Here is a 15,984-nt window from a genome sequence, read left to right as displayed (position 1 = left end):
ATTAGTACTCCATGTAGACAAGCCCTCAAGCTCTCTCCCTCTGCCAATCTGAGGCCTGGTCTACACTATAGTTAGGTCAACGTAAGGCAGATTACGTCGACCTAACTCTGTAACTGTCTACATTAAAATGTAGCTCCCACTAAAGTAACTTGCCCATTACACTGACTTAATAATTACCTCTTCAAGAGGTGTAGTGCTTAAGTCGATGTTATTAGGTTCATGTAGTGTCAGTATAGACACTATGTTGCTTACATCAACTGTTGCTGCCTTTCAGAAACCACCACACCACACCCCCCGCAATGCCCCACACTGGCAGTTAAATCAGTGCAAGCACTCCTGGTGAGGACATGCACTGCCAAAACAAGAAGTGTAGTGTGGATAAGCAAAACCAATTCAATTACTGCAGTGGCTGTGCATCAACGTAATTTAGGTCAACTTAATTTTGTAGCACAGACTTGCCCTGATGCAGAAAAGAGACAGAGGGGTTTCCTCACAGCATCTTCAGCGTCCCAATGGAAAACCCACCTGTGCAACTGAAAAATCACACATTCTTCCCTGTTCCTCCCTTACACCTGGAGGAAATAATATACTGCAGCTTTTAGATAAGAAAACCCTAGATCTAAGTCTATACAATCCAGCATGAGAAGGATACATGAGAGTGAGGAGGTTAATTGGTATCCCAGAGTCTGACGTCACAAAGGGTTGCGAGCACAAATCTTCATAGTTATAGAAGAAGGTCTCTGAGATTTTCCTTTCTAGCTTCTCAGGCTTTTTTTCTGGCTCTGGGGATTTCTCAGTATCCTCCTCCTCCTCCTCCTCCTCATCTTCCTCTGTGTTTCAGAAATAGTAACAAAAAAAAGAGCTTTAGTCAGATAGGTATAAATGTCAATACCCTAACTGCCAAAGTGGATTATTCATTAATTCTTTCCTTCCTCCAAAGAAATGCTATCTTTGTACTATGAAACCTATCCTGTGAATAGCCTTGAATGAATAGCATGTGTTTTTTCTAAGATTAGAAAAATCTGGCTTCTTAATAACCAAGGTAAGAATGTTTTGAAAATTCACTGCCCCATACACATAGCAGACAACTTCTGTCAATATTTGTAAGATACGTCATCTTTACTGACTTTAAACCTTGAGACCTTAAAGCTACTGGGAGAGTTTTATTCAAACTTTGTTTGATGTTTAGGTCTCAATTAGATTTAGGAAAACAAGCCAAGTTTGAGGCTTCTTTCTTCAGTAGATATTGAATGCATAATTTTATGCTGACTAATCAGTACAAACATGTAGCATTTCGCTCCTTCACATAAAGCAGGTTGCCATGGAGACACTGTGCTAACAAAGGCTTTCTACTAATGTGCTGATCTAGATAGTTCCTCACTGGAACTCAATGCATTGAACGGATATTGTCAGCAGGAATTGTAGTCAGCTATAAACGTGAGTTTCAGGTTCTAGTCCTCAATCTGAGTCATTTCTGTTAATTCTTATTGTTTTACAGTCAGATTATCTTTTTCGTTAACATGTTTGTCTCTCCCTGTTATCATGTGATGCACCAATACAAACAACCAAGGGGGCAGAGACTGTCCACGGGAAAGCAAAATGGAATGCTTATTAAGTGCTGTGAAGTGAACAAGCTGAAAAAGTAGAAAAAAAAATTGTTTATCTAATCTTTGTCAGTTATGGGGGCCTTATGTTACTTCTAACAACAGTAGGCAAACAAAAGCAATTTCAGGATGCAGTGGGATTTTTAAGTTGATGTTTATGTCTCTTAGGGAGAAGGCAATACTCACGAGCACTGCTAATATCTGACTCAGCACCTTCCACCGGCTTTTCTACTCTTTCTGTCTGTCCCTCTGGAATTGGTGGCACCTCTCCTTCACCTGATGGTTTATTTGAGGGACTACTTTTGCTTTCCTCTGCAATGAAAAATTGGGATAATTTTCACTTCTTCAGCATTCCAAACAGGGTATATTTCTGTGTTTTGCTCTCACACTCCATATTTGGATAATTCAGCATCCAGTCTTGGAGCGTTAAACTTCCTTCTACCCTAGAATGGATTTCCTGATCATGCAGAGTGGATTTCACTGTTTAAAACTGATTTAGGACATAAGAGAAGAAGAGGAGAATGTCCTGGAAAGGAGAAGTGCATTAACAGAGAGAATGAATTGAAGGGTCAAGAGACAGCATGCCAAAGTTCCAACAAAATATCCTGCAAAGAACCACAATAGACACCATGCCCTGAACGGCGGGTGCCAATATTCTGTTATAACATACTCAAGCACAAAAATGGAAGCTGGACCCAAAACATCCAGAGAACAAGCCTGTCATCATGAAAGTAGCAATCTATGCAACGACTGAAACGAGTTGAATAAGTTGACATTCTCAGGACTAAGTAATCAAGAGAAACAAGAAAGGCACCAGAGGCAAAAAAACTAAAAGAATTTATTATAGTCCTGACTGAAGAAGCTGGTCTAACAAGCATGGATTGTTGAAGGCCAGACAGTGGGTCAGGAGAGAGTTGGAGCAACAACCACTGAGGACAGCACATAGCTTCTTCAGAAAGAACCATCACCGACCATGGTCAAGAAGGAACTGGCTGGAAAGTTTTGAGGAAATTCACATTAACCACTAAGATGGGTGTCTCGCATACTGCCCACCACTACTTTGCCTAAAAGGGTAAAAATCTTCAGAGCTGGGAGAGTTCTACCCTATGTCATTTTGGGAGCATAGGGCCTAAGATTGAGTCCAATGTGTATATATTATGCCTGATTCCTCTACCTGGTGTAGTCAGACTAATGCAAAGTAGGTATAAAATGCTACCAGGTCAGAATTATGCAAATTTCTAAACAAGGTTCCAAGCAATAGAGAATCAGGCCTAGTATTTTTAGAAAATATTACTTCCTGTCTTTTCAAGCCTGAGCAGTGAACCCAGAATACACAGAACACTCTTTGGGCCGGCTTCTCATCAACACACAAGAAGCAGATGCATTGGTCCACCATGGACATCTTTGTGTTGTACAGTACACATCAATCAAAGGCTGACAGCTTACCTTGGTTCATCAAGAAATCAACCCTAGCCCCAGGATGTCCACAACAAACACTGGTGTGAACTGGAACCATAGACCCCTTCCTCCTCCCCACCCATCCCTTTACGCCCCCCACCCCCCCTCAAAACAAAAAAACCCAAACAAACAGGGAACTGCCCAGTAAGCAGACTTAAGACTATCCTAGGGTCAGTACTGAAATCTCTGTGTAATGGCAGGTAATACTCACGGACACTACTGGTATCTGCCTCTGCACTTTCCACTGCCTTCTCTACACCTTCCTGTCCCCCTGGAGTGGGTGATACTAGTTCGCCAGGTGGTTTTTTTTGGGCAATACTTTTGACTTCCTCTGCAAAAGAAAACAGGGATAATGTTCATTTCTCAATACCCTCTTAAGTATATTTGGAGTCCCAAAAGGTGGACCTGTGTTACTGGTTTGTACGCTACATATCAGAATAATGCAACATTGAAGTTCTTCCTATCCTACAAGGGATTTTCTACTACGCAAAATGAAATCCATTGAATAATACACTTCATTCCTTCAAAAAATAAAAGCAAAAGACACTTCCTTTCTGCAGGTCAGGCTGAATATTCAGATGGACTTTACACACATTTCTAGACAACAATCTCAACGACTTTCTTTTAAACATGACTTGACCTGCAAAGTAATTTGATTTATGCCCTTTATTGCTTCTTTATGATGTTTTTTAAAAAGGAGGCAGGAGAATGGTTTTGTTTTTTACCTTGGAAATATGAGGTATGTCAAACCTGATCTTCCCTTTTCTTGCTGAAGGACTTTTTGAGAGTCTCAAGAGATGTGCATTATGAGGTCTCACACAATAGCTTAAGGGCAACAAATCAAAGTATTCAACAGGCATTGTAGTTAAGTAGGTATAATAAAAATGAACAACAAAAAAGGACTTTAAACAGCCTGACTCTCTATCCTTCCCCTAACTGTTCTTCAGCTTTCAATCTTTTGCTTCTCATGATGTTACAATTGCACTAGTACTCCAGTTGCCACAGTCTTCCGGGGAGACAAGACCTGAATTTCTAAAGTAAAAAACAAGCAGAAATGTTTTGTCTTTTAATTTAAAAAGTTTCTTGACCTCCTAACTACTTCACAAAGATGTAAATAAATAATTAAATAAGCATAAAGCCTTTTTCCCCCTTTATCTCCTTCACAAGTTACCTTTACCTTAGTCTCAATCTTAACTTGCTCTGTCTCTTGCTTTTTTTGATTTCACGTAAGCATCTATTCCCAGACAAGACACTTTAAGATGGAGTTAAGATTGAAAGTATATATGAGCAATTTAAAGATTAAAAACAACTTTCAAGAATATTGTAGTTTAATAAAAAAATAAGTATTAGAAATCCAGAGTTAAGGTTCAACTTAAAAGAAACTTGAATATTTGAAAGCTTGGAAATGCACAGTTAACATCTAACTGGATCCCCTTTCTTTTCTGGAACCAGAGCTTTCAAACCAAGAAATAAAAAGTCCCTATGGAATATATCCCTAATTTCACAATGGATAAGAATCTATGCTAGGATAGATCACTTCAGGGGTTCCAGTTTCAGGAGAGTGGAAATATCCAATGAAATGCAGAGTGCTGACAAACATTGTATCATGGGATATTGGAGGATGGAGAAGTTACTGTATGATTGGAATGTAATCGACCTGCAAATGCTGGAAAAAAATCCACCCACCTTCTCCTGATGGTTCAACGATCTTCTCAGCATCCTGCTCTCCTGCATAATCCTTTGAAGAGTCAAACTTTTCCACATCTGCCTGATCCTCCTGACCTGAACCTTTCCTAGGTTTGTTCTTATCAGAACTCTCATTCTCTGGGACTTCGATTTCTTCTTTATAAACAAGAGCATGTCTTATAGACCAGTAATAAGAATCTGTCTACATTTATGTATTGTTTGGTTACATCCCTCATGATAAACAATTAATTAAACCTATTAGTCTGTCCACCTATACTTTTCAGATGGCCTCCTAGTTCCATTATAACAGCAGTGTTGCCGACTCTGGGAATTATATTGCAGGTTCTGTGATATTTGTTGTCTGTCTTTCTTAACATGCCAGTTCCTGGAGTCATGAATCTCAGCTTTCATTTAAAATAAAAAGTACATTTCTAGCCCTCATGATTGCGGAAAAAAAGCTTGAAAACATAAATTCTGAAGGCTCAAAACCCAGAAGATGAAAAGAACCCAAAATCTTTTTTTTTTTTTAAAAGAACAACTCAGGATATTAAAGCCAATCTCGTTATTTTAGATTCCTGACTCTTGATTTTGTACACTTGCAAAGAACCACAATAGACTTGGGCTGGAAATACTTGAACAGAGGTTCTTCTATCAGCACTACAGTTAGTCACAGATATAGCTGCAGGCAGGTTGAATGAATACAGGGTAGGGTGTCCAGAGACTGGAGTTCTTCCAATCCCAAATCTGCCACTGTCATCTCGTGTAAACTTGTGCCAGCCACTTAACCTCTCTATATGCCTCACTTATCCCATGTGTTAAATAAAAATAACAAGTCTTACCCATCTTAGTAAAGTGTTTTGAGATCTATGGCAAAAAGTCCTATGAAAGTTCAAATTATTGTAATTAATTATTAATCAATCATTTATTATTAAATTTAAGGATGTGTCATCATAAATTTACTCAGCTCTGAAAAATGCGTCAGGCTGAAAGGTGAGTATGAAGATTTCATTCCGAGAGTCATCCAGGGTCTAGTGACAGCATGTTGTTGCAGTGCTCAATGTTTGTAATACAGGAGGTGTTTTGTGTACTATCCCACAGGGATTGAAAGTGCTGAGGAAGTTCAGAGATCAGAATTTATGTCTTTGATCCCATTACCAGGCTTTCACGTTGACTAGTCCAGGAAGCATTTGTACTGGTTCACCACCTAGGTGTCTTTGCAACAGTTGTTTCTCATATGAATTTTTAACAGCATTTCCTAAACTGCTAGAATTAAGGAGTACAGATTATTACTGTATTTGAAAACTGAGGTCTCAAGCTTTCAGATGATATAAGGCAAGGAGTTCAATTTCTATTACTTCTGGACATAGTGACCACTGAAATTATATCAGAATTCAAATGGAAAACACAGCAAAATGTTAACCAGAATATTATTTTTAGATCCAATGTTTCACAATTTGCCAGAGCTGGAAACTAATGCTGTTCCTTTCAGTACTGGTTCACAAGTTATCAGTCTATAAAACTACATCAGGCCTATACTGGTCCCTCAGCATTGCTTTATTGGCACACATCCAATGTTAAAACCAAGTTTTCTTTCACTTTCAGCCATCAGTGCTTTAGGCTGCCTTCTTCCTGGCCATGCTGCTCACAAGCCACAACAGGTCTCAAGAGAGGGAAATGCGTGGAGTCATGCCTCTCAGTCTTATCAAAAATAAGTTGTTAATCAGCAATTTTGCTGACACAAAGGAGTCCCACAAGCTATCAGTAAAGTTGTAAGAACACAGAGAGCTTTGAAGATGCAGAGTGTGGTGGTGTGGCTTTAGGAGAATGAATAGAATCTCCAGCATGTGGGAGCTGACAGCTAGAGGAGGCAGTTTGGTATTAGGTTAGACTGACTGACTGACCTGAGGTCAGATGCTTTGTATATATGTTAATTATGTATCCAACAAAGACTGCTGTTAAATTACTAGCAACGAGTTATTATTAAGACTAGTGGATTACCTAAATATAAAACAACATACAGAGCTGCCATCAGGATCAAATGATGCCTTTATTTGAATATGGGATAGATTAACCATACATTCAGAAGTGTGACAATGAATAACCCAATGCAGAGAGAGCATCCTTCTATGTTGTTTGCAAATTTGTCCTCCAGTCTTTCCCCTTTTCTTTATCAAAACAAAATGGTATTTCAATGCACAAGGCTACATAAATACAGTGCTGTGGTTGATATTTTAAATGTATAAATGTCATGAAATTAAATGACTAGAAAATATTTCACTGTTTTATATATTGGAAAAAAGGCATATCTAGTTAGGCTGGAGACTGGGAGTCAGGAGAACTGAGTTCTATTCCTGGCTTCACCACGGACTCCCTTTGTGACCTTGGATGACACACTTCAACTTTTTGTGCCTGTGCTTCCACATCTATACAACAATAATACCAAGTTTTGTTCAGCACCGTGAGAGACTCAGAAAAAATGAAGCAATCACTGCAAAATGTAATTCTATTGTAATAACTGGTGATGAGCTAGAGGTGGGGTAGAGCAACAAAACTCTAAATCATGCCAAACTGGCTGATTTCATTTCCATATTCACACACAAAAATCAGCCAACTTTTGTAGGAAACTTTTAGACCCCACAAGCCTTTCAGCAAAATTGAAACTTGTGCTATCTCTGGATAAGTTTGAAGTGTTTGACGCTGAATTTTGTGCTTTGATAACAAAAGTTTGTAACATTGGTCTGATTTATATGACAACTGGATCCTTGAACACCCTCTTCCCTGTCCCTTATTCCATGCATGAGGCTAAATGAAATATTGCTGGTATTGTTCTGAGTTCCCCTTTGAAAATGGCAAGTCACACCCAGTTCTAGTTATAACCTTTCAGTTCAGAACTTCCTGCCAATTACTGCAATTTTCTACAGCTTTGATTTTGAATTTAAAGGCACTTCTCTGGAAAAGTGAGTTTCACCTCACTCATTCTTTCTTTTTTCCAAGATCGACTGACTTGCATCCTATTCCTTTACAGTCTTTGTCTTCTTTCCACCCGGGAGAATTTTGCTCTTTTCCACAACTGTCCTATCTTTTCTTGATTCCTTCTCCATTTCTATCTAACACAGTAACCATGAAGAGTAAGAACATAACCATATCATATTCTGCCCATTCCTGACTTTTTAGACTGAGTTAATGGATACCTTACATGATGATTGAAACATTAGACTACCATTAAACTCGGATAAAACCTCTGCTCACCTTCTGTTGTGGACACATTTGGCTTCTCCGTGTCCAGCTCTGTTTCAGGATCTTTGGAAATGTCAAACTTCTCTCCATCTGCCAAGTCTGGCTGGCTTAAGTTGTCACCAAGTACAGTCCCCTCAGTACTCTCTTTCTCCGATTGTTCCTTTCCTTTATAAACAAGAATATGCCCTTGATACAAATCTGTGTTTCTCTTAGCCTGCATCTTTTATCATGACACTATTGCAATACTTGCTTAAAATACTCTCGAGAGGGACAGCAGGTGCAAGCATATGCAACAACAGTTCAGAATTAAAATTTTCACTTAAAAAAACTAATCTTTTCCTTATGATGACAAAGAAAATCTTCCATATGTGAATCAAATATAACTCAATGCAGCACTGTCTACAGTTCTAGTACCTCTGCTGTTGCTCATAGCTTTGCCAAGCTGCATCAGGGTAAAATTAACATGATTGGTCAATTTCATCACTGCTATTCAGAATCCTGGGGATGGCATTATTATTTACTATTTCTATCACAGTTTAGTTATGAAGTTGTTGTTTTCCTCCTGCTGCTGCTATTTGACAAAGCATAAATAATAATCAGAGGTACCAGAAGTTTTTTGTATTTTGTTCTACTGTCTCTTCCTCTTTTCTTTAGAAAAACAAAAAAAGATAATTTGTGTAACATTACATAAATGCAGTGCTGTGGCTGATATTTTAAATGTATAAAAGTCAAGAAACTAAATAATGATAGGAATATATTCTACTGTTATGCTCCTTCCCAAGATTTCCAAATATATCTAGTGATTAAGGTAGGTGACTGAGTGTCAGAAGATCTTTGTTCTAGTCCTGGTATTCTTTGGGTAACATATTTTGTCTTGCTGTGCCTCAGTTTCTACATCTGTAAAATGAGAACGATAATACTAAGGAAAAAGGAGCTATAAATGCAAAATGTAATTATACTGTAATGACTAGTGATGAGCTATGAAACCCTAAGCCATGTCAAACTTGGCTGATTTCATTTTATGTTCAGACTCACAATCAGCCAACATTTGTAAGAAAATTTTGACCCCCCAAGCCTTTCAGCAAAACTGTGGGGTATTTGAGGCTGAATTTTGTGTTTTTATAACAAAGTTTATAGATGTATAGAATGTAAGGCCAGAAGGGACCCCTCTTATCCGGATAACACAAGCCACAGGACTTCCTTGAATTAACTGCTGCTTGAATTAGAGCATATGTTTTTGAAAAACATCCACGCTGGATTTAAAAATTGCCAGTGATGGAAAATCCTCTACAACCCTGGGGAAATTGTTGCACTGGTTAATTATCTTTATTGTTAAAAATTTACACCTTTATTTCCAGTCTGAATTTGTTTAGCTTCAACCTCATACCACTGGATTAGTTATACCTTTCTCTGCTACATTGTAGAGCACATTATCAAATATTTGTTCCTAACGTAGGTATTTATAAACTGATCAAGTCAGCCCTTCAATTTCTCTTGTTGAGCTAAATAGATAGACTCAAGGAGCTCAATCACTACAAGGTGTTTTCCAATCCTTTAGTCACTCTCATGCCTCTGTTCTGAACCCTCCCCAGTTTACTGACATCCTTCTAGAACTGTGAGCACCAGCACTGGACACATTATTCCAGTAGCTGTTGCACCAGTGCCAAATGCAGAGGTAATATTAACCTCCCTATTCCTAATCAATATTCACCTGTTTATACATACAAGAATTGCATTAGCCCTTTTGGCCTTAGCATCAGACTCAGAGCACATGTTCAGCTGATTACCCACCAGGACCCGCAAGTCTTTCTGAGTTACTGCTTCCCAGGATAGAGTCTCCCATCCTGTAATTATGGCTTGCATTCTTTGTGCCTAGATGTATAACTTTACATTTAGCTATATGAAAACAAATATTGTTTGCTTGCACCCAGCTCGCCGAGCAATCCAGATTTCTCTGTACCAGTGCATTAACAATTGATCTGATTATACAACAACAGGATTGTTGAACACCCTCTCCCCTGTCCCTTATCCAATGCATGAAACTAAATGAAATATTTCTGGTTTTGTTTTGAGTTCCTCATTGAAAATGGCATGTCATACCCAGCTCTACTTACCTTTCAGTTCTGAACTTCCTGCCAATTATTACACTTTTCTACAAGTTTGAATTTTTAATTTAAAGGCACTTTGCTGGAAAGTGAGTTTCACCCCACTCATTCTTTTCTCCAGGGTCAGCTGCCTTATATCTTGTTTCCCTTTACAGTGTTTGACTTCCTTCCACTTGGGAGAACTTTATTCTTTTCCACAACTTTCCTCTCCTTTCTTGATTCCTTCTCCATTCCTGTCCAACAGAGTAACTATGAGCAGTGAGAACATCACCACATCATATTCTGCCCACCACTGTCTTTTTAGACTACTGAGTTAATGAGGATCTTACACAATGACTGAAATATTAAACTTTCATCAGACTTGGAGAAAACCTCCACTCACCTTCTGTTGAGAACTCATTTGGCTTCTCTGTTTCAGGATCTTTGGAAATGCCAGACTTCTCTCCATCTTCTAAATTCTGTTGTCTTGACTCTTCTGAGTCTTCCTCTTCCTTTTCTTTATGAACAAGAACATGGCATTGAGACAAATCTTTGTTTCTGTTAGCCTGCCTCTTTTATCACAGAACTACATGATACTAGCTCACAGTTCTCATGAGGGGGAAAACAGCAATTCTGCAGAAGTTAATTTTTTAAAAGTTAATCTTCTTGTACTTGTGATTATTACAAAGAAAATCTTCCCAATGTGAATTGAGTGTAACTCAAGGAATGTTGCCTTTTCTTCTAAGAGTCTTCTGTTGCTCATTGTTTTGCCAAGATGCAGTAATGTGAAATTAATGACTCATTAGTTTAATGGATGCTATTCAGAACGTTAGAAGTATTATTATGTATTTATTTGAATTGCAGATTAGTTGTGAAGCTGTTCATGTCCGGCTGATGTTGCTGGTGCAATGGAAAATTATTAGTAACAGAGATGGGCATTGGAGCTATTCACAGGGGAAGAGAACTCAAATTATGGACTTTAAGGGAGAGGTATAGTAGCAGAGAACTCCTTCCTCTCTTCTTTCTCTCCCCAGCAACCACCAGGATTCTGAGACCCTCTTTCTTATAGTAGTTATATTGTTCTAGTGGGAGAAGAGATAGAAAACACTCTGCCTCTAGCAGGTTGGGGTGAAGCTTAGTCAGAGACTGCTATTCAAAAGATAGGGCTATCAAACAGGGTCCAGACACAAACAGATTGTAGGTAGGGTGAATTGGGGCAACTGTTCCAGACCCTGCACTATGGGGGACCCCCGCAGGCCAGTGCGATTGGCTGGTGTGGTCAGTCCAGGAAGAGCGGAAACTGTCACTTCCGCCCTGGGCCCCCCCTGCTCTGGGCTCCACAGGCCGGTGTGATTGGCTGGTGCGGTCAGTCCCAGAAGAGATGAATCCGTGCCCCCCGGGGATTGCCCTAGGCTCAGCACCCTCTCCCTTCCCAACATGATTTCAGGGTCTATTACAGGAGCAGGTGAGGGAGGTTCTGTGGCCTGCAAAGTGCAGGAGGTCAGACTAGATGATCATGATGATCCCTTCTGGCTTTAAAGTCTGAAAGAGAGAAAATAAGTGGTCTGGATTCACCAGTAAAGTGCTGCCCTTGAACCTTGCTGATATGTTGCCTACGTGTAACACCAACAGACCCCGGTTGTCAGGTGGTGGGATCAAATCTGGGGCCTTTGGAGCTTAGTGCATGAGCCTCCACCACATGAGCTAAAAGTGGCTTTTAGCAAAGGCTGTAGAGCAGCAGACTCTCTGGAAGCAGTCTCAGTGCCACTGGATGGGATAGAGCACCACACCCAGGCAGTGTGGGGGGGGGGTGATGGTGTTACATCACGGCTGGCACTACCATTTAGGCAGCCTAGGCAATCGCCTAGGGCACCAGAATAATTGATGGGCGCCGTTTTGCTGGAGGGGGCAGCAGGCGGCTCCGGTGGAGCTGCCGCAGTGGTGCCTGCCGAGGGTCTGGTGCTCCGCAGGCACCACTGCGGCAGCTCCACCGGAGCCGCGGAACCAGCATGCGGGGCAGCGAAATTCCCGTCTGCCTAGGGCGCGCAAACCCCTAGCGCCGGTCCTGGGTTACATACGTACAAGACATTTGCATTTTCACCAGAAATGTCACTGACTCAAACGTCTGACATCTGTGTCCAGCCCTGTCCAGCATCCGCACGGCCCGGACGCGCTAATCCGGTCTCACGCCAGCTACGCCTTTACTTCCATTCGACGCGGCTTCTCTCAGTAAAGGGTCGTGTTGGGCCCTGTGCTCAGAGAACGCACAGAACAGAACAGGTCCCCCCGACACGGCAGCCGCTCAGTCACTTCCCTACAATTGCATGTTATAAAGGGAACTTGTCCCGCGCTCGGTACCTGGCGCGTCCCGCGGCCCCTCCGCCTCCATCGCTGGTTTACCTGGTTGCTAGGCAGCCGCTTCCGGGGCCCGGCGCCTCCTGGGAATTGTAGTTCGAGTGGCCGCGCCCCGGGCTGGATCTCATGCTCCGAGCTAGGCCCCGGCAAGGTGACTTGAGGGGGCAAGTAGGCGCACGCGCAGTGCAGCCCAGAAGAACGTGCCGTAGTGTGCACGGGGTGGGGTCCGAAGGCGTCTTGATTCTGTACTGGGCTAGATTTGTGCCATAAACCGTCATAGTGGTTGTTATTTACACAGGCACTGAAGGACACACCGCTTCTCTGAGGATTTTCTGGGGGGGAGACTTGATTGGTCACTTTGGGGGGGGGTGTTTTTAAACTAACAAAAAGCTGTTTAAAGGATTGTAACATTTCAGCCTCTTGATTATTTTTAACTTTTTTTTACTTTAAATTTCTTTTTTACATTTAAAATAAATATTTGTGCTTATCTGGATTCTTTTTATTATTATTGGTAAACAAAGTAGAGTGGTTGTGGGGTGATAACACTTCTTCCCTGTCTTTAGCTTCTATGATCCTAGGTAGTAATGAAATAATTACTGCCCTACAGCTCCACTAGTAGATAGGGGTATAATCTTAACTATTCCCTTTAAACTAGAGTTGGGCTCAAACTGCAAAATGTAGATTTAGATGTGTGTTCAGACAGTGTGCACTCCTATGTTTGCCCTTTTTACAAGAGTATGATACATTTTGTACGAAGTATACCTTGTGAGACATCATTTGAAAATTCATAATTTGCTGATCATTATTGTCCTGGTAAAACATGTGGCAACATATCTAAAGTTATAAGATTCTACTGTATGATACTACTAAGGCTATGTCTACAGTGCCCCGCTTACAGTGGCACAGGTGTAAGTTATGCAGTGTAGCACTCTTTGTCAGTAGGAGAGAGCGCTCTTGCTGACAAAATAAAATCATCTTCAATGAGGGGCAGTAAAGCACTACCAATGCCAGCACTTTTCATCAGTAAAACTTTTGTCGGTTGGGTGTGTTTTTTCACACCTCTGAGTGACAGAGGTTTTACTGATGAAAGTGAAGTGTAGACATAGCCTGTGACATGTTCCAAGTCTGGAGAGCAGTCATAAACCAGTTCCCAAAAGACAAAAGGCTGGCCGGTGCCTCAGCCATCAAACAGGCCATCACCTGGTTAAGTAGCCATTCTTTGGCAAGAAAAAGAGTGTGAGCAAAAAATCTACATTTTGACAAAGAAACAGATTGATGTTCTGTGATCCTCACAGACTTTCTGCTTCCTGAACCTCAGCTGGAGATGATTCTCAAAGAAGGGAAAGAACTATAAGAAGAGAAAGCAGATGCCCTAAATTATCTCATATTTTCTCTCTACTCATGGTATCAGCAACACCTGAAGAACAGGGAAGCAGCATTGGATTGGGGGAGGTAACCTAACTGAAAGAAATTCAGCCAGTAAAACTGCTGAAAAGTGGTAAGAGAGATTTGAATTCACATAGCTTGTTAAGTTAGGCATTAGTTGCATTTTACCTTTATTTTCTTGTAACTAATTCTGACTTTTATGCCTCATTATTTTTAGTCACTTAAATTCTATCTTTCTGTAGTTAATACATTTGTTTTGTTTTATCTAAACTAGTGTTTGGATTGAAGTCTTTGAGGCACTCCATTTGGGGTAACAGGATTTATGCATATCATTTTCTATTGATAAAATGACAGCCTTTATATGAGCTTGTATTGTCCAGGACAGAGCTGGGCAGTACAAGATGTACACTCCTGGGGAAAGTCTGGACTCAGAATTTGCTGGTGTTGCTTTATGGCATAATTTAAGAATGGCTAGCTATAGCATTCATGTACTATAACTGGGAGTGACTTACAGGCTGGAGGCTGTATCTAAGCAGACCAGAAGCGGTGGTAGCCCTCACAGCAAAGCAGTGTAAAAGGCACCCCAGGCTGAAGAACTGGGGGGATATAGCTGTTCATTAGTCCAAACTCTACCCTGGGTAATGTTACACCCATCTCTGCAATGTCAGCATGAAGCATTCTGTATTATCTACCCCCTACTCTGGGGCATGAGCAGCATTATATTCCTAGAAGTTCCCATGATGTGCAGCTCTTGAAACTGCAGGTTTGGCAGCTGTACCTGAATCAGCCCTGACCAAATCTGGCACTGGAATGTGCAATATCCATTCCAGACTCAAAAATCATTCTAGTGGTCCAGTCAGATTACCATAATAGCTAAGATTATAAAATAGCTTTCTATAATATCTTGCTGTTTTCATAGGGTCATATCTTTCCAGAACATTCATCTTTGGGACTGAATTTTTCCATGTCTGGTCTCTACTGGTGAACTATTGTGGAAGGTTTGAGCAAAATTGCTCCAATCACTTTTATATTATGGATTCCTGGAAAAAATATTATTGTGGTTTGGGTTAAACCTCTTTCAAACTGCTGGGTGTGACCACCACCCCTCATTTAAGGTAGCAGTAAGAGACATTTAAAACCTATATTAGTCTGCCCAAGAATTAGAAGTGTGTGAGTGCAGGGCTTTGATTAGTATTGGGTATTTTGTTGTTGGCAACAGAGAGAGACAGGCAACACCAGAGGAGGTACCACACAAACAGAAGGAGCAAAAAGGTCCAGACACTGCATGGAATGAGTGAGGTTTTGGGTAGGAGTATTGGTTGAAAGGTTTGGACCTATGAGTAAAGAAACTATCTCCCACTGTTCAATTTTTACTGTGTTCAGGGAAACAGGACTTTTAAGTATAATGTCTGTGGATAAACAAGATTGCAATAAAAAAAACTTCTCACTCTATCTAATCAATTTCTCTTCCTAACTGGAACAACCCACAACACTCCTAATTTAGCTAACTACTGTGGACAAACATTTTTCTCACTATAAACAAATTATAACCACGCTGTTTTGAACAGGACTATAGCACAAATGGTTGAGCTTTGAATTGAACTGGGTATATTTTTAACTAAAGACTAGAGAGTCTTTGCTTGGCTTAGATTTACCAATGGTATATGAGCATTTGAAAACTGTACACTGAAATGTACTTTAAATTCCTTCATTAAATCCACAGGTGTTCAGCTAAATCCTGATCTTGCAGGCAGGCTGTTATGCCTGTAAAAGTACTCTTTGAAGTCAATTAATTTGGTTCCTATGCAGGGAGGGTAATGACTTTTTGTGCAAGAGACAAGTTAGGTGAGGTAATATATTTTATTGGAGCAACTTCTATTGGTGGAAAAAAGACAAGCTTTTGATCTTCCACGGAGCTTTTCTTCTTATTGTTCAACACACAGTGTATTGTGTTTATGAGAACAGGAATGTAGGGTAGTATATGCCAGTAGTTTACAATTATAGAAAAAAGTTGCTAGAGTAGTAGCAAAAGGACTCTGCATCTTGGAGTAAGAAGTATATGGAGGATTTTTCCCCATGTTTGTTTGCTTTCTCTGATGCATGGAGGAAGAGAGAAGTGATTTGACTCCAGAAGGAAGGAATGCAAGCACAAGGACCTTACTTTTCATGGGGAG

The 15,984-nt window shown here is 40.4% G+C and overlaps 1 protein-coding gene across 2 annotated transcripts in view; it reads right to left on the bottom strand.

Moving 5' to 3' along the window:
* Positions 1-12,467, bottom strand: part of CFAP44 (cilia and flagella associated protein 44) — a 75,905-nt gene extending 63,438 nt beyond the window's left edge. Inside the window, exons 1-6 of one of the 2 annotated variants that reach the window (XM_050956018.1) lie at positions 12,428-12,467; positions 10,473-10,586; positions 7,998-8,150; positions 3,274-3,393; positions 1,791-1,916; positions 653-830 (exon numbers count right to left, since the gene is read on the bottom strand). In XM_050956018.1, the coding sequence (XP_050811975.1) occupies positions 653-830; positions 1,791-1,916; positions 3,274-3,393; positions 7,998-8,150; positions 10,473-10,586; positions 12,428-12,458 (722 nt within the window). In that variant the 5' untranslated portion in view covers positions 12,459-12,467. The other variant, XM_050956024.1, reaches the window with a different exon arrangement.
* Between the last annotated feature and the right edge of the window lie 3,517 nt (positions 12,468-15,984).

Source organism: Gopherus flavomarginatus, chromosome 1, assembly GCF_025201925.1.
Source record: "Gopherus flavomarginatus isolate rGopFla2 chromosome 1, rGopFla2.mat.asm, whole genome shotgun sequence".
Lineage (NCBI taxonomy): Eukaryota > Metazoa > Chordata > Testudines > Testudinidae > Gopherus > Gopherus flavomarginatus.
This window is presented reverse-complemented; position numbering and strand designations above follow the sequence as displayed.